The 26266-nt window shown below is 43.9% G+C and overlaps 1 protein-coding gene across 3 annotated transcripts in view; it reads right to left on the bottom strand.

Annotated features, from left to right (window-relative positions):
• Positions 1-26266, bottom strand: part of ARID2 (AT-rich interaction domain 2) — a 213173-nt gene that overhangs the window by 82119 nt on the left and 104788 nt on the right. For all 3 annotated transcript variants that reach the window (XM_059682644.1, XM_059682643.1, XM_059682645.1), the window contains one exon: positions 8558-8691. In XM_059682644.1, the coding sequence (XP_059538627.1) occupies positions 8558-8691 (134 nt within the window). The remainder of the gene's footprint in view (positions 1-8557; positions 8692-26266) is intronic.

Below are 26266 nucleotides of genomic sequence, written 5' to 3'. Positions count from 1 at the left end.
GGGTAATTAATCACTTTAACTATGAACAATCATGCTTAAGCTGCATAATCTTTACTCCCTGGAATGGAGATAAGAAACGCCCTAACCTTTGTAATAGAGATTGATAGGATTGAATCAACTGGTATAAATACAGATGTAACCAGACAGAGAGAGACAGAACTTAGAACACAGAATTCAGAAGACAGAACCTACACGGAGCCTGGAGACAGAAGAACTTCGCTGGAGAGAACATGGCAAAAGATCCTGGACTGAACCTGACTATAGAACATGGCAAGAGAACCTGACTAGAACCTGGTGACTGGACCTGGCTGGAGAACCTGGACAGAACCTGGCTGGAGATCCTAACCAGAACCTCTCTGGAGATCCAGACCAGAACTTGGCTGGAGATCCTGGCTAGACTGCTGATCAACTGAACGCTGTCTCCGTGTCCTTTCTTTTTCGCCGACTCCGTCCAAACCTTTGGGGACCCCTGGTCCTGCTGGGATTGGACCCCGGCAGTTGGTAAAGAAATTTATTTTCCAATATAGACATTTGAGGAGACACCTCTTCAATTCTAAAATATTCTAAGAATTTCTCCAATAATATAATAGTGAAGAAGTCCCACAATATAGTTATAACGGACTATGAATAGATTCTTTACCATATTTAAGGTTGAACAATAACATGCTGTTCATTTTAATAATCTATACTAATAAAAGGGTAATATGCTAATTAGACCGGACATCTTCTGGACGTCCTTACAGACAAAGCCACAGTGGTGGGGGCTGAGGCAGAGGTGGTTAGGGGTGATCAGGCTGTCAGGGGAGCAGTTAGGGGGCGACCAAGCCAGCAGCGGGACAGTTAGGGGGCAACCAGGCTGATAGGGGCAGTTAGGGGGCGACCAGACCGGCAGGGGGGCAGTTAGGGGGCGACCAGGCCAACAGGGGCAGTTAGGGGGTGACCAGGCCAGGAGGGGGGGCACTTACGGGGTGACTATGCTGGCAGGTGCAGTTAGGGGGTGACCAGGCCGGCAGGGGGGCAGCTAGGGGGTGACCGGGCCAGGAGAGGGGGCACTTACAGGGTGACTATGCTGATAGGGGCAGTTAGGGGGTGACCAGTTTGGCTGGGGGACAGTTAAGGGGTGACCATGCTGACAGGGGCAGTTAGGGGGTGACCAGGTTGGCTGGGGGGCAATTAGGGGGTGACCAGGCGGACATGGGAGCAGTTAGGGGGTGATCAGGCTGGCAGGGGACCAGTTAGGAGGCAATCAGGCTGGCAAGTAGAGTCAGGGGCGATGAGGCAGGCAGGCAGGCGAGTGGTTAGGAGCCAGTGGTTCTGGATTGCAAGAGGGATTCCGGATGAAAGAGGGTGCAGGCCAGGCTAAGGGACCCCTCCCCCCACCCAATGCACAAATTTCGTGCACGGAGCCTCTAGTCTTGAAATTAAGTATTTCATAAATACCAGAAAATAAACACCTGTGAAAAAAATTAACAAAACTTCTGTGAAAAAGGAATAGATTTTGTTACTTCTATATTACATATGGTAACTGAGTATAAGAACCCAAGTCTCAGCAAGAGTTTTTAGATTCCATGAAACCTTTAAACAAATCTCTTCAACAGAAAAAAATTTGGAACCTACATTTATTGTCTGTCAAGTTTTAAGTGCTTTCAATAAGATCTTAGAATTGTTCTGTCTGTGACATGAGATACTCAATTCAATACATCCTTACCTGAATAATTTTGCCAAAGACACCTCCAATCAAAACAAAAAAATACCAAAATATTTAAAAATTTAAAAAATTAGAAACAATACAAATAAATAAATAATTATGAACAGTCCTTTAATTATATCAGGCTTGGTAATGATTCCTAAGATAATGTAAGAAAAAATGCTTATAAGATTTGAAGAACCTCCCCTTTCTCTACCCTAGGAGATATGATCGAACAGCTACAGGTTTATACTCAAAATGGGATTGGAAATTATTTTCAACACTAGAGGCACGGTGCACGAAATTCATGCACAGGTGCAGTCCCTAGGCCTGCCAAGCGACCGAAGTGCGGCAGAGATACCACTGCCACCTCCTGCCAGCGCCACATCGCCAACATACACCATGTTCTGCACCGCCCCCTGGTGGTCAGCGCACATCATAGCGAGTGGTCAAACTCCGGGTCACCCAGTTGAACTCCCAGTAGAACTCCTGGTCCAGAGGACAATTTGCATATTAGGATTTTATTATATAGGATTCTTGATTCAAAGTTTATATAAATGGATCATGGCTGACAAACTTAATATTAGGCAACCACATCTCTTTGTTTTCAAGTTAGAGGAAAAGGAGACTTGTTCCTAGAGAGCTTTCTTTCCATTCATAGAATAGTGATTGTTGTAGTGCAAATGTCTGTTAGAATATGAGACAAGGGAAAATTTTTGCTCAAGTACAACTTATAGAACTAGAAAAACTACATCTTCCAGTATGAAATTTTCCCAAATTTAAATACCAAAAATATAAATGGACAGGGTACTTGGTCTTTTTTTATCAAAATAACTGGATTGGATTAAATAATCACTAAAATCATGGTTAGCTCTGAAATTCTGTAATTCTATTAATTTCAATTTTTTTATTTTTCAGTTTTGCCTTCCATAATTTTTCTACTAAAGACATTGAAAAGAAACAATTTTATTTTAATTAATAAAATGAATTTTTATTTTAAAAAATGTAAGAAAAGATGAACAAAACATCCTTAATAATTTTACTCTACAGTTCTTCAGAACTGACTGTATTGCAATCAATACCAAGGGGCAGGGAGGAGGGGAGGATAGAGAAAGAGGAAAACCAAAGGATTAGGTGTTTATGACAAGAAAAAAGGATGCAAATAAATGATACAACCACATGTACTGATACCAAAGTTGAATAACCCTAAAGTTCAAAGCAAAATCTTCTCAATATTTTTTGTCATTTAAAGTCATTGGGCTAAGGTAACCATTATCCTTAAAGGAAAATTTGGTCCCATATCAATGTACAGTATTCCACTTATTTTCTCAAATATGAAAATTATAAATAGAACTCACTTTATACCAAATACCCTGGAGGTGACTGCCAATCAAAATCTATTCTTCAAAATATTGTTTTAGAATAGTTTTTTTTTTTTAATATCAACAATAAGTATCTCTAGATTAATACACTTACCTACAAGGAGAGAAAGGCTGTATAATCAAAGATGTAAACCCAACTCTTTTATAGGTTTTAACTAAAATTTCCTAAAAGCTCTTAATCTAACACTATGTAATTCTGTTTGGGTGTTTATTTAAAACACACAAACACACACACACACACACTTTATTTTTCTTAATGATATTTAAAAAGAATCATCAATGAAGAATTTATTTTGCATAGTGATAATCATGTTAATTTTTAGAACAATGTCATAATGTTGCTATGGCTCCTTCTAGAAAAATGAAAAGCACCTTAAAATTCATAAATGCTGCCCTCAAACACTATAACTTTTTAGTTTAAATTAAAAATATTATAGTTGGATATTCACCAGCAATTCCTAATTCCTAGTGTCTTTCCTTTCATGAGTTCCCAATCCTGATTTTATCAATCATGCAATATATGTTACATATCTGCTCAGATTATCCTTAAAAAACAACAACCGACATATGACAGCATATCAGAAAGAAGTTATAACACCCAGTTAAGCAATTCTGTCAATCCCTAAACTTGTATAGCAATATGGATAATTTCCATTAGACTTGTGAAATACCAGAAATACTTTACATCTTGTTTCTTGAAGTAAATCTGCTTTAATTAGAGGAAGAAAAAGAGAACCAGATCCAGAAAAAAATTCTCTTTAAACAACATCAAACACAGAAGTAGATCAGTTTAAGGATCTATAACAGTAAACATCAAACTCTTATTAAGCTACAATAATGGACAGTAATGCTATCCTATCGAATAAAAGAGAAACATGGTAATTAACCATACCTCCGCTACCTTTCCCATTGTCTAATCAGGGCGATATGCAAATTAACTGCCAGCCAAGATGGTGGCTGGCAGCCAGGCAGCTTTAAGCGAACATGAGGCTTGCTTGCTTAAGTGATGGAGGAAGCCAATGTTCCCCGCCTGCTGCCGCCGGCCTCTGAGCTTGCAGGCTGAAACATTGTTACAAATATAGAAGCTAAACAAAACCCCAGAAACCTGATTTCAGCCAGCCGGGATCTCAGAGCTGAAGTTGAGTCAGTGTTTCAATTATAGAACCCAAACAAACCAGATACCTGCTTTCAGCAGCCCAGGCTTCAGAGCTGGAGCCAAGCCTCAGAGCAAAAGCTGGCCCAGAATAAAAAGAAAAAGAAAAAAAAAGGAGCGGTTGGGAGTTCAGTCACCCGCCAGCCTGAAAACAGCCCTCAGCCACTCTCCCAGACAGGCCAGGCACCCCAGTGGGGACCCCCAAACTGAAGGGGGTGAGACCAGCTGCAAACAGCCATCATCCCCTCACCCAGGCTGGCCAGGCACCCAAGCGGGACCCCCACCCTGATCCAGGACACCCTTCAAGGCAAACCAGCCGGCCCCCACACGTGCACCACGCCTCTATCCTATATAGTAAAAGGGTAATATGCCTCCCAGCACCGGGATCAGCGGAGCCGCGAGGCCTCCTGGCACCGGGATCAGCGTGACAGGGGGCAGCAGCCAAACCCCGATTGCCCTGAGGCTCTGTGTGTGACAGGGGGCGGGGCCACAACCTCCCTATTGGCCCCGCTCTGCTCGTGACAGGGGAAGGCGCCCCAACCCCCTGATCAGCTCTGCTCTGTGCATGATAGGGGGGAGCTCCCCAACCCCCTGATCGCCCTGTGGCTCTGTGTGTGACAGGGTGCGGCACCCCAACCCCCTGATCGGCCCTGCTCTGTGTGTGACAGGGTGCGGCACCCCAACCCCCCCCCCCCCCCCACGGGCCCTGCTCTGTGTGTGATGGGGTAGAGCCATAACCTCCCCATCGGCACTGCCCTGAGTGTGACAGTGGCGGCGCCCCAACCCCCTGATCAGCCCTGCTCTGTGGGTGATAGAGGGCAGTGCCCCAACCCCCCCCCCCATGGGCCCTGCTCTGTGTGTGACGGGGTAGTGCCATAACCTCCCCATCGGCCCTGCCCTGTGTGTGACAGGGTGCAGCGCCCCAACCCCCCGGATGGGCCCTGCTCTGTGAGTGACAGGGGGCAGCACCCCAACCCCCTGATTGGCCCTTCTCTGTGCGTGACAGGGGGTGGTGCCACAACCTCCCCATCGACCCTGCCTTGAGTGTGACAGGGGGTGGTGCCCCAACCCCCCAATCGGCCCTACCCTGATCATTACTATGGGTGGCATTGCAACCTCCCAATCCGCCCTGCTCTGTGCATGACAGGGGGCGGCGACCCAACTCCCCAATCAGCCCTGCTCTGAGCCCGACCAGGGGCTGCACCTAGGGATTGGGCCTGCCCTCTGCCACCTGGGAGCAGGCCTAAGCTAGCAGGTCGTTATTTCCCGAGGGGTCCGAGACTGCGAGTGGGCACAGGCCGGGCTGAGGGACACCCCCCCCCCCCCCCCGCGCACAAATTTTTGTGCACCGGGCCTCTAGTCCTATCTAATAAAATAGTAATATGCAAATTAACCATCACTTCTAGACAAAGATGGCGGCACCCACTGCCAATAAGGAGGGAATATGCAAATTGACATGACAAAGATGGCGGTGCCTGCCATAGCCACGGAGCCAAGCCGACCGAAGAGTGGGCGCAGGAGGCTTGGCTTCCTTGGTTGTCCCAGCCAGCTGGACAGCGGGCACAGGAGGCTTGGCTTCCTCTCCAGCCAGCTTGGCTTCCTTGGTCGCCCCGGCCGGCTCCGTGGCCGCTGCCCAGACAAAGCCATAGTGGCAGGGCTGAGACAGGGGCAGTTAGGGGTGATCAGGCCAGGAGGGGAGGGCAGTTGGGGGTGATCAGGCCAGCAGGTGTTGTCAGTTGGGGGCAAGCAGGCCAGTAGGGGCGGCAATTGGGGCGAGCAGGCTGGCAGTGAGGGGCAGTTGGGCGTGATCAGGCCAGCGGAAGCGGCAGTTTGGGGCAAACAAGCTGGCGGGGGTAGAGTTGGGGGCAAGCAGGCCAGTGGGGGGCGGCAGTTGGGGCCAAGCAGACTGACGGGGTGGCAGTAGGCAGTGAGCAGGCCAGCAAGGGGGCCGTTGGGGGTGATCAGGCCAGCAGGGGGTTGCAGTTGGGGGTGATCAGGCTGGCAAGGGGGTCAGTTGAGGGCAATCAGGCCAGCAAGTTGGGGCAGCTGGCGGTGAGAAGGCCGGTGGGGGGGGCAGTTGGGGGCGAGCAGGCTGGCAGGGAGGTGAACGGTTAGGAGCCAGCAGTCCCAGATTGTGAGAGGTATGTCCGACTGCCGGTTTAGGCCCGATCCCACGGGCCTAAACTGGCAGTCGCACATCTCCCAAGGGGTCCCAGATTGGAAAGGGTGCAGGCCAGGCTGAGGGACCCCCCCCTCTCCGCATGAATTTCGTGCACCAGGCCACTAGTTACTTATAATATAGGAACCACAGAGTCATGAAGCTGAAAATGGTCTTAAAAGTCATTAGCACAATGATTCTTTCAATATAAGAATACCTCTATAATATCGCTGAATGAGATAATTAATGGCCACTAACCCTTGTTAGGATCAGGAAACATCACCTAACAAGTCACCCCATTTAATTTTCAGCTAAAGTATTAGCAAGATCTTCTACATGGTGACTTAAAATGTTCTTTAATTTTGGTTCTTCAGGTAATGACTACTCATTAAAAATGAAGCTAGACTTTCTGAGACAATGCATATCAAAGGATCGCTTTCTTTGCCCTCATGCTTGAAAGACAGCTTGTTTAAGTATAAATATTTTAATTGTTTTTTTCTTTAAATCTCTTTAGATGTTTGTTTCTCCGTTGTCTTGGAAAGGTGATGTTGTGCAGGCATGCAGAGATGGCTTTTTGTTCCTTTCCATAGGGCCTACCTCGTTACTTCTGAGACATTTTTTTTAGGTCTTGAAATCATAAATGTAGACAAATTTGGGTTGTATAGCATTGATACTGAAAAATTAATAGTTACTTTAACATACATATTGACGCATTTCTGAGATTAGGGTAAAATATGGAACAATGGTATAATCAAAGGTTCTTTGAATCAAATACAGATGGTCTTGCTTAATGATCTGTCCTAATTAAAAGATGTCTTAATTTTTAAATTGGCTTTTCTATGGAGTCAAAGTGAGGTTATAAATTAAAGGCCTGTAAAAAGCTGGAAAAAAAAATGAAGGTAGGTTTGGTTTGCATTCATCACCATCTACTCCAATTATATAAAACCATCTCATATATGAAGCCTCTTCTAAAGGAGATCACAGATTGTTTCATCAGTTTTTACTGATTGGGGGAGAAAAAGGGAGTCAAATTCAACATGGAAGAACTTTGAAAATAGATAATAATAGAAAATAAAATTTGAAAAGTACAAATAAAGTGTCAAAAATAAAGTAAAAAAAGAAATGTACATCTTTACTATGGAATACACAACTATTAAAAAGGATAAATTAGAGGGAGGGGTGTCCATGATACATTATAAAGTTTAAAAAGGAAGTTATTGTATGATGTTGCTTCTATAAAAAAGAAAACCCTGTTATAAAAATAAACAATAAAAAGCACAAATGAGTTTAAGGATTACCTGTAAGAAATTGGGACTAGCACCAACTAAGAATAATAAATATCAGATCATTGTATATTTTATAAAGAATATACCCCTGTAAAAGACATTATCTCCTCTTTTTTAGGCCAAATGTTGGTAATTAAAGAAGACATGTGTATCTCTTCAGAGCTTTCTTCCTAGTGATCACATTCCCAACCTCCAAACTCACTAAACACTAGACCCTCCATCTGCTCTGCCTCAGGAACCTCTTTATTATTAGACTCCAACCTGATTATTTCCAACTTGAGTACTGTTCTTTTTAGCTGCAGATTCCTCTGTAACTATTACAAGAATGACTTAAATATAAAAAGAAAATCTTATTTACTGGTACCACACCAGGAAAATAGTTGAATAGTTAGGAACATTTCTGAGGAATTCTGGTGCTGGAAATTTCAATAATTGTAGTAAATCTAGTAGATGATATCTAAGTATTCTTGACTTCTCTAATACGAACTGAATCTTTCTCTTCTCATGTTAGTTACTATTAAGGTTAAACTGAGTATTCGCCAAAGAAGTAAGAGAAAAACTTCACTTAAAAGTATCGGCATTTGGTAGCGGGGTGGAGAGGGGGAGATAGGGATGGGGGGATGAAAAGAGAGGGGCAAAGGAGGATAATGGAGGATATCTGTAATACTCTCAACAGTAAAATAATTTTTTTTAAAGTAAAGGTATTTGTAAGTCTGGAAAATGCTACAACCAAAAACCTCATGAATCCTATAATAGAAAGGCCTTGATACCAATTAGATGTTGATCTTTGAACGTTATATTAAGTCTTTAATTAGGGTATTAAGTCATTGGATATTATTTATTTTCCTAATTCAAAACTGTGGACCTATGCCCTGTCAATTTCCAATTTACCTGATACACTGTGTTGCTGGTAATTGTAGGAAGATGGAATTGCACCAATAGGAAGCTGTGGCTTTGGATTGCCTGGTGGTACTTCATCATCATCCTCCCCAAAATGATGAACTTTCTCGTACTTTTCTAGGTAACTGAAATAGAAAAACAGCACAGTAGAGATTTAAAAATAGATATACATCTTACTTTTGAACTCCTACCTTATATATGTTTTCCTTTTCTAGAGGCCCTAAATTTTAAAAAATATTAGCATACTACAAAACTCTTATATTGTTGAATAACCACTTCAACAATAATACTGCAGACAAACTCAGTTCAGTGATTCCAAAAGTGTGGGGTTTTTTAAAATTTATTTTAGAAAGAGGAAGGGAGAGGGAGAGAGAAACACTGATTGGTTGCCTCCTGGAACATCCTGACTGGGGATCAAACTTGTAATCTAGGTTGTGTGCCCTCACCAGAATCAAACCAACAGCCTTTTAGTGCATGGAATGGCACTCCACTCCAACCAACTGACCCACCAGCCCAGGGCTGTGCATATTTTTATTTAACATATATTAGAAAGCTAAGCATGTTAATACATACAGTACCAGTTTAGTCTTTTTAAACAGCTGTATAATACTTAGATGTATTGATATATCATAATTTAATTGGTCTCTAGAGATACATTTAACCATTCTGTTTTGTTTTTTGGTATTATGCAGAAATAAGCTCAATCTGTGCACTTCTTTGAAGAGGTTTTTGGAAATGGAATGCTCATTTTAAACAGCCGTACAGCCAACTTCACATCCAAGATTCATGTGCCTACCCCTGGCTGGTTTGGTTCAGTGGTTAGAACGTTGGCCTGAAGACTGAAGGGTCCCAGATTCAATTCCAGTCAAGGGCACATGCCCAGGTTTAGAGCTCCATCCCCAGAAAGGGGTGTGCAGGAGGCAGCCGATCAATGATTCTCTCTCATCATTGATGTTTCTCTCTCTCTCTCTCCATCTTCCTCTCTGAAATCGATAAAAAAAAAAATTTTAAACTTGTTTAAAAAAAAAATTCTTATGCCTAATACATTTTGACAAATTTATGAGACAGTTCTCATATCTCCTACTGTATTACCATTTCTGAGTAATTCTCAATCTTCCTAATATTAATTAGAATTAAATTTCCAAATTCACAATTTATCGTCACCTACCAATTTGTAGTTAAGTTCTCAAGTAAAATTTTATTTTATTTTATTATATTTAATTTATTCGAGAAAGGAAGGGAGAGGGAGAAATAGAAATATCACCGATAGTGAATTATTGATTGGCTCCCTCCTGCACGCCCCCTACTGATGATCAAGCCTGCAACCCGCACATGTGCCCTTGACTAGAACCAAACCTGGGACCCTTCAGTCTACAGGCTGACACTCTATCCACTGAGCCAAACCAGCTAGGGCTCAAGTAAAATTTTAAAATGGGGAAACAAACAACTGGTCATACCTCTCTGTCAAAGACAACACTGTAACAAAGTTGTTCCTATACTTCACAAATAAGTTGATTAATACGATTTCTTATATTTATCATAGAAAAGTTCTAGATGTGGTTATTTTACAGATCTACCCTTCTACCATTCCTAATCCAGGCAGGTACTAAGTCCATTAGTAGCTATTTTAAGGTCCCAGGTCTTTGCTTTTTTAAATTACAGACATCTGAGATGAGGGAGGAGTGTATCAACAAACGATAGGATGACCTCAGAAGTATTATTTTGGTTTTAATACCAAATCTAAACTTTCAAGGTAGGATGAGTGGAAGCTAAAACTTTACAAATATAAAAACTAATGACATGGAAAATCATTACCATTCCCCATTTTTCCCTTTTAGTTTTACAAGGTACAATAAATCACATCTTTAAAACCTAGGGAAAAATTAAACCACCCTTTCATTCCTTCAAAGTTCTCCAAATAAATTCAATTAGAAGAAGGAATTCTTTTCCTAGCTGACAGCTCGACAGCCAATGAATCTAACACTTTTGTTTACTTTTAGAGCTACAACATACTAAAGCAGGGACATACACACAGATACAACCCTTGAGCATTGACGAGAGTATGTAGCTGCACACATTTCACCCTGATCCTGGTGATGTCCTCCAGCAAATAGCATTTACAGCCCAAAAAGATAAAACAAAAGGATGATTAAAAAGAGACATTCTCTCTCTAGTATAGACTTAAATAGGTAAATAAATCAGGCCTCTTCTTTTTTAATTCCTAATGCAGGTATCATAAAAAGAACAGTATATAAATTTAGACAAAAATAGCTGCTCAAAAATTATGTGACCCATTCTCTGTAAATGAAGGATCACGTGAAGTCATTTAGGCAATATTATTGACAGAGGTATTTTAGAGAGTATGGTTTTTCAGAATTGAACTCACTGTGCAATGGTTAAAAACAAACTAAAGATAATCCTTATTAAATAAGTTTTAGCCAAACATAATAAAAACAACAATGAAATACAGAATTTTAAAATCAAAATCTTACACTAATAATATTTTTACAATGTTCTTTATAAATCTGTTACTCATAATTGAACACAGTAGATTTAAAATTTGTGTTTTTTATTACAACAGAGAGAGAAAACATTACTAGTAAAGAAAGACAAAGCCCTAGCTGGTTTGGCTCAGAAGATATAGAGCGTTTGCTATAGACTGAAGGGTCCCAGATTTGACTCTGGTCAAGGGCATGTACCTAGTTTGCAGGCTTGATCCCCAGCCCAGTCAGAGCGCATGCAGGAGGTAACCAATCTATGTGTCTCTCTCACATCCATATTCTCTTACTCTGTCTCTCCCTCTCCCTTCCACTCCTTCTAAAAAAAAAAAAAAAAAACGAAGAAGAAAATCAATGGAAAAATATCCTTGGGTGTGGATTAACAACAACAAAAAAGACCATAAATATTGTATTTTCCTTCCCATTACACCCCAAATGAAGCATAAGTAATATGGAGTGACTGACAGCAACACAAGTACTATCCTATAAAATAAAAGCCTAATATGCAAATCAACTGAATGGCAGAACGACCAGTCACTATGATATGGACTGACCACCAGGGGGCAGACACTCAACACAGAAGCTGCCCACAGCCCACAGGCCCCAGGCCAGCCAAGGTGGGTGGCAGTGGGGAGCCCCCTCCATCACCCGCAGTGGGGGACAGGGCTAGTGGGCAGACAGCACCAGGTCGGCCAAAGTGGGTGCTAGCGGGCCCCCGCCAAGATCACCCTACCGGTCACCCCACAGATCAGCCCTGATTGCTGGCCAGGCATAGGGACCATACCCGTGCATGAATTTTGTGCATCGGGCCCCTAGTACCCTCAATAAAGAGAATACACTATATACATAAAAACTTTATAATTCAAATTTTCATAAAGTTTTAAAAATATATGACTTGTGGTCCCTCGGAACATTCTAACCTTATTCCTTCAAGCAGATTCTTTACATAATTCTAATCCCATGAAACTTATGGTTTGTTTATTCAGATTGTTATGATTTGTGAAATTTTTAATTACCTGGCTTGAGGGCCAGTACTTGTTCTCATTGTCGTAAGTAAATATTTCCAATTGAGACTCAACCTTTCTTAGTTCAACTAAGGTTTTCACATCCAGTTCTGACCTCTTGCCCCTCTTAATAAATAAACACAGTCTGGCCAGGTGCAGTTCAGTGGTTGAGCATCAACCTATGAACTCGGAGATCATGGTTCAATTCCTGGTCAGGGCACATGCCCAGGTTTCGGGCTCAATCCCCAGTGTGGGGCATACAGAAGGCAGCTGATCGATGGTTCTCTCTCATCATTGATGTTTCTGTATCTCCCTCCTTCTCTGAAATCAATAAGAATACATATATTTTTTTAAAAAAAGCGTAAGTGTGACTAAAATAATCAGGAGTGGGGGAAAGAGTACATCCAAAATAGCATCAAATAATATGGGTAACAATGTTATGAATGTGGGAAATTTTAACCTCTAGTTGTATGACAGATTAAGAAGACACAAAACAATTTAGGTTATGGAAGATTTGAATATAATCACCAATAAGATTAATTTACTAGACATACAATGATTTTCTTTTACTGATCATTTTATCAATTCACACAGAAAATAGCAATATATTAAGATTAACTATTATATAAGGCACATTCTCTCATTACAATACAACTCAAAAATTCTTTCTAAAATAGAAAGTAGGCAGAACCTTCCCTACTCTCCGTAAGTTACACAGAACAGTTGAACTAGCCTTGACTTCACTTCAAACTTAATTGCTAGATGATAATAAACAAATATCAGACTTTTGAAAAGTTATTTCCTTTGATTAGAAATCCATGCCCAATCATGTTGCTCAAATAAGAAAACAAAAATTCACTTTCAGATATGTAATGACTCAGAAGAAATAAAGCCATACAGCTCTCAAGAAAAAACAACAACAGTCAAATAAGTATTCTAATTGGTACTTATTAAGGAATGATTAAAACACATAATTGATGATGTGCACAGAGACCATTTAAACTCAAGACATTAGTCTCAACCATAACTGGTATATCACAAAGGAGAATGCAAATGTCATTAGTAATTACAAAAGGAGAATGTAATGAAAATGTAAAATTATTAGTTTGAAAATGATACTCCTGATATGAAGTTCAAGAACTTTTCCACAAAAACAAAGGAGAAGGCAGTAGTAGTAAGAAGAATTAAAACTGTACACTGTGTTATTTATACAGAAAGCATAACAAAATGGTTTCTTCTCATAGCTAATATTAAGGAAAATTTATTGTTGGCAATGTTGCTAATTTTTTTCATGCTTAACAACAAATTTAAAATTTGGATAATTACTTTCCAAATCAATATAGGTAAATAAAAATATTAATGTACATAACAGGCAAAGAAAAGGAAAAAAACAAGAATTCCCTTTGATGTAGCAATTATACTCTTAGGCATCCTATCTAATAAAGAGGGAATATGCAAATTGACCATCACACCAGCACAAAAGACAGTGGCGCCCATAGCTACAAGGTGGCGGTGCCCAGTCCCCTCAGCCACGCCAGAGTCCCCCAGTCCTTTCAGCCCCACTTGGGGGGAGGGGTGGCAGGCGCAAGGTGTAGCTGGACCCGCTCTCAGCCCCTCAGCCACCCAGGGCTGGCCTGAAGCACAGGCAAGCCTTGGATGTCAGCTGCCCAGCTGCCCAGGATTGGCCGAGGCTCAGGTAACCAGGGCCAGCCAAGGCTTCCACTGCTGGCAGTGGCAGCAGCAGAGGAGTGATGGGCGTGTCGCCTTCCCCTGATTGCCAGGTCACCTCCCGCCCCTGAGGGCTCCCAGACTGTGAGAGGGGGCAGGCCGAACTTAGGGACTCCCCCTCCAGTGCATGAATTTTCATGCACTAGGCCTCTAGTATACTCTATAAAACTGAAAACAACTGACATATTCATAAATGATAGCGTAAGTAAAACACTGGGGCATATTCATGCAATGAAATATTATATGGCAGTGAAAAAATAAACTAATATGGAACAATAACAAAGGGCAATCAATAATGAACTTAAGTGAAAAAATCTGCCGGGGTCCAACCCCAGCAGGTCCAGGGGTCCCCAAAGGTGTGGACGGAGTCGGCGAAGAAGGAAGGACACGGAGACAGCGTTCAGTTGATCAGCAGCCTAGCCAGGATCTCTAGCCCGGATCTCCAGCCAAGTTCTGGTCTCGATCTCCAGAGAGGTTCTGCTTAGGATCTCCAGAGAGGTTCTGTCCAGGTTCTCCAGTCAGGTTCAGTCACCAGGTTCTAGTCAGGCTCTCCTGCCAATCTCCGCAGTCAGGTTCAGTCCAGGATCCCCTGCCATGCTCTCTCGCCAGGCTCCGCCTCCAGGCTCTGAGGCCAGTCCCTGTCCAGGATCCTCCGGCATGCTCTCGCCAGCGAAGTTCTTCTGTCTCTAGAGAACGTTCTGTGTAGGTTCTGTGCCTAGGCTCTGTCTCTCTTGGTCCTGTCTTCCAAGCACTGTGTCTTGCTGTCTTGTTACATCTGTATTCATACCAGTTCATTTTAATCCTGTCAATCTCTATTACAAAGGTTAGGGCGTTTCTTATCTCCATTCCAGGGAGTAAAGATTATGTAGCTTAAGCATGATTGTTCCTAGTTAAAGTGATTAATTACCCGCCTGGCACTTAGTTGAGGGGTTTTATTCCCTCCCTAACTTCAGGGGAAAATCCCTACTTGGGGATTCAACCTTTCTCGGAGAGGTGACCTTGGTTAAAACACAGCGCCAAGAAGGTGAGCAAACATATTAAGAACCGTATGCCATATATGCCAGGTCCCCCGAAACAGCGAGGATGGACCGGCTCCCGGCAAAAATCATTTCAGAAAAATACATTATGATTCCATATATATATCTCAAAAACAAGCAAAACAAATTTAAAAATGTTTATTAATAGGCAAGGCTGTAGTAAAAACACAAAGAAAAGCTAGATAATAATTATCACCTAGAAAATAAGCATGCAATTAAAAACAAAACAAAAAAAACCCCGGCTGGTGTGGCTCAGTTGGTTAGAGTGCTGTCCGATACACAGAGTGCTTGCAGGTTTGATTCCAGGTCACGGTGTGTACAGGAAGACAACCGATTAATATTTCTCTCTCACATAGATGTTTCTCTCTCTAAAATCAATAAGCATGTCTTCAGATGATAATTTAAAAAAAAGAAACATAAACGGCTTCAAAGGTATTAGCAGAGTTTTATTTTTTCTTATTTAGGTGTAAGCTTGTATGTATTAAGCTTTTGTTGTAAGTATATTTGATAATGTAAAAAATTTTAAAAACAGAAAAATAAATAGTGACTCATCTCAAACTTTCAAAAAAAACCCAAAAACCCCAGACATTTCCACTACTATGTAAAATGTTTCCAATTACAGAAAATATTAGAAGCCCCCTAAAAACAAATCTAGCAAAACTGATAAATTTTATTAAAATTGCAGTTAAAAAACATTATATAATACTAGAAAAAACAACCTATTGATATGTATCTTAAACACACATACAAAAGACTGAAGATTTTATTGCATAAATCCAATGAGAGTTCAGTATTGAAAATTTCATAATATTAACCTCACCTGCAGATTGAAGAAAATAATGATTTTATCTAAACAAAGGATGTCAAAGGTTATTTAGTCATGGTTATTTAATAAAATGAAGTATCCATGCCTTATTGAAAGAAATCAACACTAATAAAAAAGAAAAATGGTAATTGGCATACGACGATACCCTTTTCATTGGCTAATCAGGGCTATATGCAAATTAACTGCCAACTAAGATTGGCAGTTAACTGCCAACAAGATGGTGGTTAATTTGCATATGTAGGCACAATGCAGGGAGGCGAAAGGGAAAGCAGGAAGAAGCCCCCTGCCACTGACAGTGATCGGAAACCCAGGGGGTAGCTAAGAGCTGGGGGGCAGGGCCAAGGAGGCCCCAGGGCCGCCTTGGCCCTGCCCCCCAGCCATGATCAGAGAATCAGGTGCCTTTTCTGCCCTGGCCAGTGATAGCAGGAAGTAGGGGTGGAGCCAGCGATGGGAGCTGGGCACGGTCGAAGCTGGCAGTCCCGGGAGCTAGGGGTCCCTTGCCTGGGCCTAAAGCGAAGCCCACGATCGCGGGACTGCTGCAGCTGTGGGTCCCCGCTGCCCAAGCTGGACGCCTCAGCCAGAGGCGTCAGGCCTGGGCAAGGGGCCGATCCTGCGATTGGAGGGTGATGGGGGCCAACGCCTGAGGGCTCCCAGTATGTGAGAGGGGGCAGGCTGGGCTGAGGGACACTCCCCCCCACACACCCCCAGTGCACGAATTTCATGCACCGGGCCCCTAGTTAATTTATAATAAAGAATTAAAGAATATTTCTACTTTTGGATCTGCCCTATGGCCCCCTTGTTTTGTCATGCATAACAAAGAATTCGCAATCTATCTCTGTTACCAATATAGGCTTTCTCAAAACATTACACCTCAACTTAATCCAGGGTTCTTGCTTCTGTAGAGGAATAACTTTCAAACTGGGTACACACAAAAGATACTCCAATAGGAAAAGACATTTATGGATTGAGACCGCCTCCTCCCTCACTCAAAATATCAGGCAGTCATATGTGAGACAATGTGAAAGGGCTAACAGTGGAATTCTCATTCATCCATTAATTTTGACCAGTGGAACCATAATAATTCATTAGATACCACGGCTGTTAGTGGATGTCCAGCTTTAGTGGATTTAAAGATAACATCTTATTTAACTCAAGTATCCTTCACAGAAGTGATAAAAATTTTAAATAAATTCCTTCATAGAAACCACAGTGTGAATAATGCAAGCAAAAATAAACAGGAAAATGGCAGAGCTTACATTTCTCACCTAAACTCTTTATCAACAATACTATGAAGTAACAACAATGGCAATGGAATTAGATATGAAAGTAGTAGATCAAAATATTTCTAAATTACCAAATTATCTGAATTGTAAATTTACATGCCCTGAAGGTAATGAGGAACCTTGTCCTAAGCTAATGCTATACTGATTATGTTAGTGAAGATAAGTAAGATCTAAACATCTGGAATGTGAAGACAAACCTCTACATTTTTCTCATCAGAACTTTTTAAGGCATTGAAACTTAATCAAAACTTCATCAAGTGTAAAGATATAGATTATTTCAAGTAAGTGTATTGATAAATATTTACAGGAGTCTTTCAATGGCTAACTTCTGATCACTGGGGAAACATTTCATTTTCTCATGATAAAAGTGGCTAATACATGGAAAATATGCCAAGAAAACAAAATACTGTTGGCAAATGACTAAAAAACAAAAAACACTAAAGAGTTGAAGAAACAAGGATTCAAGCACATTACACTACATGGGAGGTTTTCTATATAGCTGAACTCAAATATGGATGTTTCTAAGATATCCAGGTTTAGAGTATGTACTAGACAGATTCTCTTTCAAAAATTTAATTCATGAAGAACTACTTCTTAGTGACTCATTAAAGGAAAGATGTACCAGAGCAGATAAATTCTCATAAGCAGATGGCTTTTATTTTTAAAAAAATATTTTTATTGGTTTTTAGAGAGAGGAAGGGAGAGGGAGAGAAACAGAGAAAAACATCGATTAGTTGCTTCCTGCATGCATCCTGACTGGGGATCAAATCTGCAACCTGGCTATTAGCCTTGACTACAAATCAAACTGGTGATCTTTCAGTGCACGGGACTATGTTTAACTAACTGAGCAACACCCAGGCACAAATGGCTTTTTTAGAAAAAGATTTTTCAGAAAAATATGTTAATTCTACTTAAAGCCACAATGACACAGTGCATGCTTGTAACTGGAAACGGAAAGCCATGGAGGAGGGAATAGAGGGAGATGAAAGAGAATGAGGGGTGGGGGGAGCGAAAGAGGTAAGGTGGAGGGGAGAGAAGGCTATAAAGTAAGTTTAGACATGAGAAAACAGACAGAGTAATATAGCAAAGCAGTTGAAGACAGAAGTATCAAAATACTACAGGATAATTTCAATATTGTCAATTATATAAAATCAGTCTTTGAAATACATACTTCATAATGAGATGTGAAGTGACTAAAAAATATTTTGTACCACAGAGACTGAATGGCTATCTTATTAAAGAGTGCTTAAAAGAGCTGGCAATCTTGGTAAGTTACCAATCTTAAAAGCAGGAAGAGAAAAGCAGTTACCTACAAAGGAGTGCCCATACAACTGTCAGGTGGTTTCTCAACAGAAACTTTGCAGGCCAGAGGGAGTGGCAAGAAATACACAAAGAAATGAATTGCAAGGACCAACAAATAAGATTACTCTACACCAGTGATGGCGAACCTATGAAAGGCCCCCCCACACGCCCCCTGGTGGTCAGCAGTTCATAGCAATCGGCTGCTCTGCCGTTCAGTCTATTTGCATAATAGTGTTTTATATATATAGACTAGAGTCCCGGTGCACAAAAATTTGTGCACTTGGGGGGGGGGGAGCCTCATTCCCACTTCTGCCCTCTCACAGTCTGGGACCCCTCGGAAGATAACGACCTGCTGGCTTAGGCCCGCTCCTGGGTGGCAGAGGGCAGGCCCAATCCCTAGGTGCAGACCCTGGTCGGGCTCAGAGCAAGGCCGATTTGGGAGTTGGGTGCTGCCCCCTGTCATGCACAGAGCAGGGCGGATCGGGAGGTTGCGATGCCACCCACAGTCACGCTCAGGGTAGGGCCGATTGGGGGGTTGGGGCACCGCCCCATCACACTCAAGGCAGGGTCGATGGGGAGGTTGACGCACCAACCCGTCATGCACAGAGAAGGGCCGATCAGGGGGTTGGGGTGCTGCCCCCTGTCACTCACAGAGCAGGGCCCATCAGGGGGTTGGGGCTCCATACCCTGTCACACACAGAGCCAGCCGATCAGGGGGTTGGGTAGCTCCCACATCACGAACAGAGCAGGGCGGATAGGGAGGTTGTGGCCCCGCCCCGTCACACACAAAACCACAGGGTGATCAGGGGTTTGGGCACTGCCCCCTGTCACGCTGCTCCAGGGGCCAGGAGGCCTCGAGGCTCCACTGATCTCGGTGCTGGGAGGCCTCGCGGCTCCGCTTGACACAGGGGCAGTGAGGCCTCGCTGCTCCACTGATCCCGGTGACGGGAGGCCTTGCTGCTCTGCTGATCCTGGGGCGTGAGGCCTCGCAGCTCCGCTGATCCTCGGTTCGGGAGGCCTCGCGGCTCCACTGATCCCGGTGCTGGGAGGCATATTACCCTTTTACTATGTAGTATAGAGGCCTGGTGCACGGGTGGGGGCCGGCTGGTTTGCCCTGAAGGGTGTCCTGGATCAGGGTGCGGGTCCCCACTGGGGTACCTGGCCAGCCTGGATGAGGGGATGATGGCTGTTTGCAGCTGGTCACACCCCCTTCAGGGTGGGGATCCCCACTGGGGTGCCTGGCCAGTCTGGGTGAGGGGTTGAGGGCCGTTTTCAGGCTGGCAGGTGACTGAAGCTCTCAACCTCTCCTTTTGTTCTTTTTTGTTTTTTTATTCTGGGATTTATTTACCTTCTATAGCTGTCACTGGAGCTGAGAGCCGGCTTTAGCTCTGAGGCCTCGGCTGCTGAAAGCAGGTATCTGGTTTGTTTGGGTTCTATAATTGAAACACCGTTACAACTCCAGCTCAGCCGGCTGGCTGAAAGCATGGGGTTTGTTTAGCTTCTATAATTGCAACATTGTTTCTTAGACTGCAGCTCAGAGCCCAGCAGCAGCAGGTGGGGAACCTTGGCTTCCTCCTTCACTGGAGGAAGCAAGCCTCCTGTTCGCTTCAGCTGCCTGGCTGGCGGCCACCATCTTGGTTGGCAGTTAATTTGCATATCGCCCAATTAGCCAATGGGAAGCGTGTCGGAGGTACGGTTAATTACTATGTTTATCTATTACTAGATAGGACTAGAGGCCCAGCGCACAACTGAAATTGTGCAAAAAGGTTCCCCGCCTCCCACTGTGTGAGGCACTCCACAGGGGGCCGGGATCCGCACCTAACTCATGCAGCACTGGCCTCCGTGGGAGTCCGGCCGGATGGTGCCACAGGCGGCCGGGAGTCAGGCCACCATGTGAGGAGACGATCCACAGGGGGCCAGGACCCAAGCCTGTCTTGTACAGGGCTGGCTGCCCTGGGAGACTGGCTGGATGGTGCCCAGGAAGCCGGGACCTGCGCCTGACTCGCGCAGCACCTGCTGCTGCGGGAGTCAGGCCGGATCAGTGCCATGGGAGGCCAGACTGGTGCCGCGGAGGGCCAGGACCCGCGCCTGACTTGCAGCGTCCCCTGGCCCCCCTGCCTGTGTCCGCTCCGGGGCCACCTGAGCCACCACGATGGCTCAGGCAGGCCCCCCTGCCTCTGCCTCGTCTCCACTCCAGGACTCACCTGTGCGGGCAACCTCCTCCTGTCTGGTTGTGACCCGTTATGGAGTCCTGGCCTAATTTGAGTATTACCTCTTTATAATATAGATTATTTATACTTTGCAAGAATATGTAAGCTTTATATATTACTAGAGGCCCGGTGCATGAAATTTGTGAACGGAGGGAGAGGGGAGGCGAGAGAGGGGGTTCTTCAGCCTGGCCTGTGCCCTCTCACAATCCGGGACCACTTTGGGGGATGTCGGGCCTAAACCGGCAGTTGGACATCCCTTTCGCAATCTGGGACGCGGCATGCACCAGTGACTATACTTTTCATACAGGTGAAAGGCATCTTGCTCTCGTATGGGCAACTACATTTTTTTGCCCTGATTATAAAAAGTAGTACATAACACGATCCTTCTGAGGCAGTAGTACCATTTCCCCCAACTTATGGATGGAAAAACTGAAGCAGAGAGAAGTTAAGTAATTGGCTTGTCACACAGATTAAGTGTCAGAATCAGGGCTGACCACAAAATGTGCAAGCCAGGGGCCACGCATATCACCGCTGCATCATCCTGTTTTTCAGTGTTAGAGTAGCCTTGCCAGGTTTTAATTTTTAAATCTAAGAGACTGTTCCCAATATATTGGGTAGGGTCCCTAGGCCTGGCCGGTGATCAGGGCCATCTGCAGGGTGACTGGTGGTGGTGAAATTGGGAGGCCCCCAGCTGGCACCTGCCTTGGCTGGCGGCCTAGAGTCGCCTGCTGGACAGCCCCCCGCCCCCCCCCCCCCCCCCATCACCACCGCCAGTCATCTCCCTCTCAGGGGGCAGACACTCAACACAGGAGCTGCCTCCAGTTGGTAACAGCTCCTGCATTGAGCGTCTGCCCCCTGGTGATCAGTGCACCTCATAGCAACCAGTCATTCTGCCAGTTGTTCCACCGTTCAGTTGATGTGTGTATTAGGGTTTTATTATATAGAATTCTTTCACTTTTGTTGCCACCTATATTTCAGTCTTAGATCTATAGTTAAATATATTTAATACTCATTATAAATTCTTTGATGTTTTATTAGTCAATTAATAGTTGGATAAAGATCATGCTCTAGTACAGCAATCACCAACCAGTGGTCTGCAGACCACTGTTGGTCCATGAGATCCGAAAGGTTGGCGACCACTGGTTTAAGGAAATCTTTGGAGAAGCAGACGCCAACCAGTGGTGATGGTCCGGGAGATCCAAAAGGTTGACAACCACTACTCTAGGAGCGTCCTCAATTCATGTGTATAGTATTCCGAGTTTCGCATGTTTAAGTCCTTTTCTATTATTGATATTTGAAAAACAGTTTTACAGAGTAGGACAAAAATAGGTTTACGGTTGTTCATATGGAAAATAATACAACAATAATACAAGAATGAATTCCATATTTCCCATATTCACAATTATAAACCTACTTTTGCGCCATCCTGTATGTAAAATTCATGGCTCACATTCTTTTTCCCTATAGTTTCTTGAAAACACTGCTCCATTGTTACTTTGCTTTGTATGTTTCTATTTAGAAGTCTGTGCTAATATAATTCTCAAGCCCTGTAGGTTCTTTGGTCTTTTTACCCCACTGGAGGCTCTCAGAATTTTTTCTTAACTTTAAAGTCTAACAATTTTACAAGGATATGACTCAAAACTGACTGCTTAATATCAATATCCCCGAGTATCCTACAGTCCTTTCAATATGTAGATGTGGGTTTCTTTTTTATGAAAAAAAAAGTTAATTATAGTTTTAAATATTTCTGTTCCTGTTGCTTAGTTTTGTCATTTTATTATACATACTAGGGGCCCGGTGCACGAAATTCGTGCACTGGGTGTGTGTGGGGGGGGGGGGGGAGTGTCCCTCAGCCCAGCCTGCCCCCTCTCACATACTGGGAGCCCTCAGGCGTTGACCGCCATCACCCTCCAATCGCAGGATCGGCCCCTTGCCCAGGCCTGACGCAGGGGACCCTCATTTCCCCCCATCACTGGTTCTGCCCCCAGCCCAGGCCTGATGCCTCTGGCCCAGGATTCAGGCCTGGGCAGGGGACCCCCAGACCCCTCCGATTGCTGGCTCTGCCCCTTGCCCAGGCCTGATGCCTCAGCCAGAGGCGGAGACCCCCATCACCCTCTGATCACCTGATCGGCCCCTTGCCCAGGCCTGACGCCTCCGCCAGAGGTGTCAGGCTTGGACAGGGGACCCCCATCTCCCCCCAATCACTGGCTCTGGCCCCCACCCAGGCCTGAGGCCTCTGGCCCAGGAATCATGCCTGGGCAGGGGACCCCCATCTCCCTCTGATCGCTTGCTCCACCCCCCGCCCAGCCTGACGCCTCTGACCCAGGCTTCAGGCCTGGGCAAGGGAACCATCATATCCCCCCAATCCCCAGCTCCGCCCCCCACCCAGGCCTGATGTCTCGGCCAGAGAAGTTGACCTTCATCACCCTCCGATCACCAATCACCGGATCGGCCCCTTGACCAGGCCTGAGGCCTCTGGCAGAGGTGTCAGGCCTGGGCAGGGGACCCCCAGCTCCCCGCGGTTGCAGGCTCCGCCCCTGCCCAGGCCTAACGCCTCTGGCCTAGGCGTCCGGCCCAGACAGCGGGGACCCGCAGCTGCAGCGGCCCCGCGATCGTGGGCTTCGCTTTAGGCCCAGGCAAGGGACCCCTAGCTCCCGGGACTGCCAGCTTCGACCGTGCCCAGCTCCCATCGCTGGCTCCACCCCTACTTCCTGCTATCACTGGCCAGGGCGGGAAAGGCACCTGATTCTCCAATCATGGCTGGGGGGCAGGGCAAAGGCGGCCCCAGGGCCGCCTTTGCCCTGCCCCCCAGCTCTTAGCTCCCCCCTGGGTTTCCAATCACTGTCAGTGGCAGGGGGCGTCTTCCTGCTTTCCCTTTCGCCTCCCTGCATTGTGCCTACATATGCAAATTAACTGCCATCTTGTTGGCAGTTAACTGCCAATCTTAGTTGGCAGTTAATTTGCATATAGCCCTGATTAGCCAATGAAAAGGGTATCGTCGTACGCCAATTACCATTTTTCTCTTTTATTAGATAGGATGTTGAATTTTTTTTGTCTCATTTCCATCTCAACCACCTTCTCTTTTACCTGTTTTATTTTTTCATCACCATTTATCCCCCATACCTTCTTGCAGCTCCACCCTTTACTTCTTTAATTCATTTTCACTTTCTATGATTATATTTTTGCCTTTCTTCAATGCCCTTCTGTAAATTTTCAGTCACGTCCACTCCCGCTTGGGCATCTTAAAATTTAGAATATATGTCTAAGATGATCTTTGTCTTCGTCTCTTTTTTGGGGGTTCAGTCAACTCTCCTTCCATTTCATCCTAGATTTCATTCTAATTTTGTGAGGGTTTTTTTCTTTTAGAGATAATTTCTTTAGTTTTAAAAATTATAATTCTAGTTGTTTTTTCTTATCTCTAAATGCTTGCTTTAGATGGTTTCAAATCTGAAGATGAGTTATCGTTTTTTTCTGCTTTTTTGGTTGTTTTCTTTTGTGGAGGAGGGTTTCATTTGCTGAGATATTTGATTTCTTCTTATGGTAGCTTTCCATAAATTTTGGAAGAATTGATAAATTGTGACTTTGAATTTGGGGTGGTTCAAAAGATTTCTGTTTTAAGAACCTCCACTTTTGTTAGTGTAGCAAGTATAATTTCTTTAATGGATGACTATTTCTTGGTGGCAATGGTAAGGAGGGGCACTGTGTGTTCCCAAATTTGAAGGGAGGAGTTACTATTGTATATTGCTAGATCTTACATTTTCCCCTTTTGCTTCTTTTTCCTTCACCAGCCAATCTCCGAAAGGTATCTTTCCTTGTCTTTAACTTTCTTCTCCATCAGAAAAAAATATTTTTCCAGATAGTTGAAATTCGAAAAATTAGAACTTTTAAGCCCAAGACCCATAACCAGTGCTCTGATAAACCAAGACTCTTTTGTATTTATGGTGTAGCTTCTCTTTCTGATGGTGATTTTAGAAAAATCCTAGTTTCCTCCACAGTTTTTCAGAACTTTCATTGTACTCTATAAATGATTGTGTCAGGAGAGGTAGATATTTCTTCTGGGATTTGGTGCTTATTTTTTCCACTTACAGGAAACTTTAGAATTTGTAACATTCTGTCTTCTAGCTTTCTTGAGGGTATGGATTTTGTAGTTTTATTTCTTGTTCTTATTGATCTTTACTGATATTGGAGGATATATGAAGAGACTTGCATTTATCCTTATCTATCATTCTCAATACTTGCTCAGAAATTGATATGAATCTTTTCTAAAAAATGTAAAAACATGACAGTGTCACAAAATTCGCAAGAAAAACTGATCTCAGGCAAGATGAAAAATATTTTAAATTTCAACAGAAAAACAATTGCATACTGACAAAAGGAACTGAAAAAAGGAGGATCATGCCCGGGCCAGTGTGGCTCAGTTGGTTGGATGTCATCGAGCATGTACGGAAAGGGTGTTGGTCCTATTCCTAGTCAGGGCACATGCCCAGGTTGTGGGCTCAAACCTCGGTAGGGGGCATTCAAGAGGAAGCTTGCCGGGAGCCGGTCCATGCTTGCTGTTTCAAGGGACCTGGCATATATGGCATACTGTTCTTAATATGTTTGCTCACCTTCTTGGCGCTATGTTTTAACCAAGGTCTCCTCTCTGAGAAAGGTTGTTTCCCCAGGTAGGGATTTTTCCCTGAAGTTAGGGAGGGAATAAAACCCCTCAACTAAGTGCCAGGTGGGTAATTAATCACTTTAACTATGAACAATCATGCTTAAGCTACATAATCTTTACTCACTGGAATGGAGATAAGAAACGCCCTAACCCTTGTAATAGAGATTGATAGGATTGGAATCAACTGGTATAAATACAGATGTAACAAGACAGAATTCAGAACACAGAACTCAGAACACAGAACTTAGAAGAGAGCCAGGACAGAACCTACACAGAACCTGCAGACAGAGGAACTTCGCTGGAGAGAACATGGCGGGGGATCCTGGACTGAACCTGACTGCAGAGGTTGGCAAGAGAGCCTGACTGGAGCCTGGTGACCGAACCTGGCTGGAGAACCTGGACAAGGCCTGGCTGGGGAACCGACCGAGGGAACATGGCTGCAGAGCCTCGCTGGAGATCCGAAGCAGAACCTCTCTGGAGATCCAGACCAGAACTTGGCTGGAGATCCTGGCTAGGCTGCTGATCAACTGAGCGCTGTCTCCGTGTCCTTCCTTCTTCGCCGACTCCGTCCACACCTTTGGGGACCCCTGGACCTGCTGGGGCTGGACCCCGGCAGAAGCTGATCCATGTTTTCCTCTCACATGGATATTACTTTCTTTCTCCCTCCCACTTCCTCTCTCTCTAAAAACTAATTAAAAAGGGAAGATCATGTTTATTAAGAATAAACAATGACGCAATTGTTTCATTTTCATCCACATTTCATTCTTCCACAACAGAAAAGCAAATACCAAAATAAACTGAATATAGAAACACTTTTGAATCAATGTATGACAAACCATTAAACTGACAATTTTGCCCTGCCCAGTTGACTCAGTAATTAGAGCGTGAGGCCAATGGATTAAAAGGTCTCGGGTTTGATTCTGGGACAAGTGCACATACCAAGATTGCAAGTTTCAATCCCCGGCTCCAGTTAGGGCCCATTTGAGAGGCAACCAATCACTGTATCACTCTCATATCAATGTTTCTCTTCCTCATCCCTCTCCAACCTTTGTCCCTCCCTTCCACTCTTTCTAAAAACCAACGGAAAAAATATCCTTGGGTGAAGATAATAAGTAAATAAATAAATAAATAAATAGACAACTTTTTTTTTAATTT

Source organism: Myotis daubentonii, chromosome 2 (assembly GCF_963259705.1).
Source record: "Myotis daubentonii chromosome 2, mMyoDau2.1, whole genome shotgun sequence".
In the NCBI taxonomy this organism is placed as follows: Eukaryota; Metazoa; Chordata; class Mammalia; order Chiroptera; family Vespertilionidae; genus Myotis; species Myotis daubentonii.
This window is presented reverse-complemented; position numbering and strand designations above follow the sequence as displayed.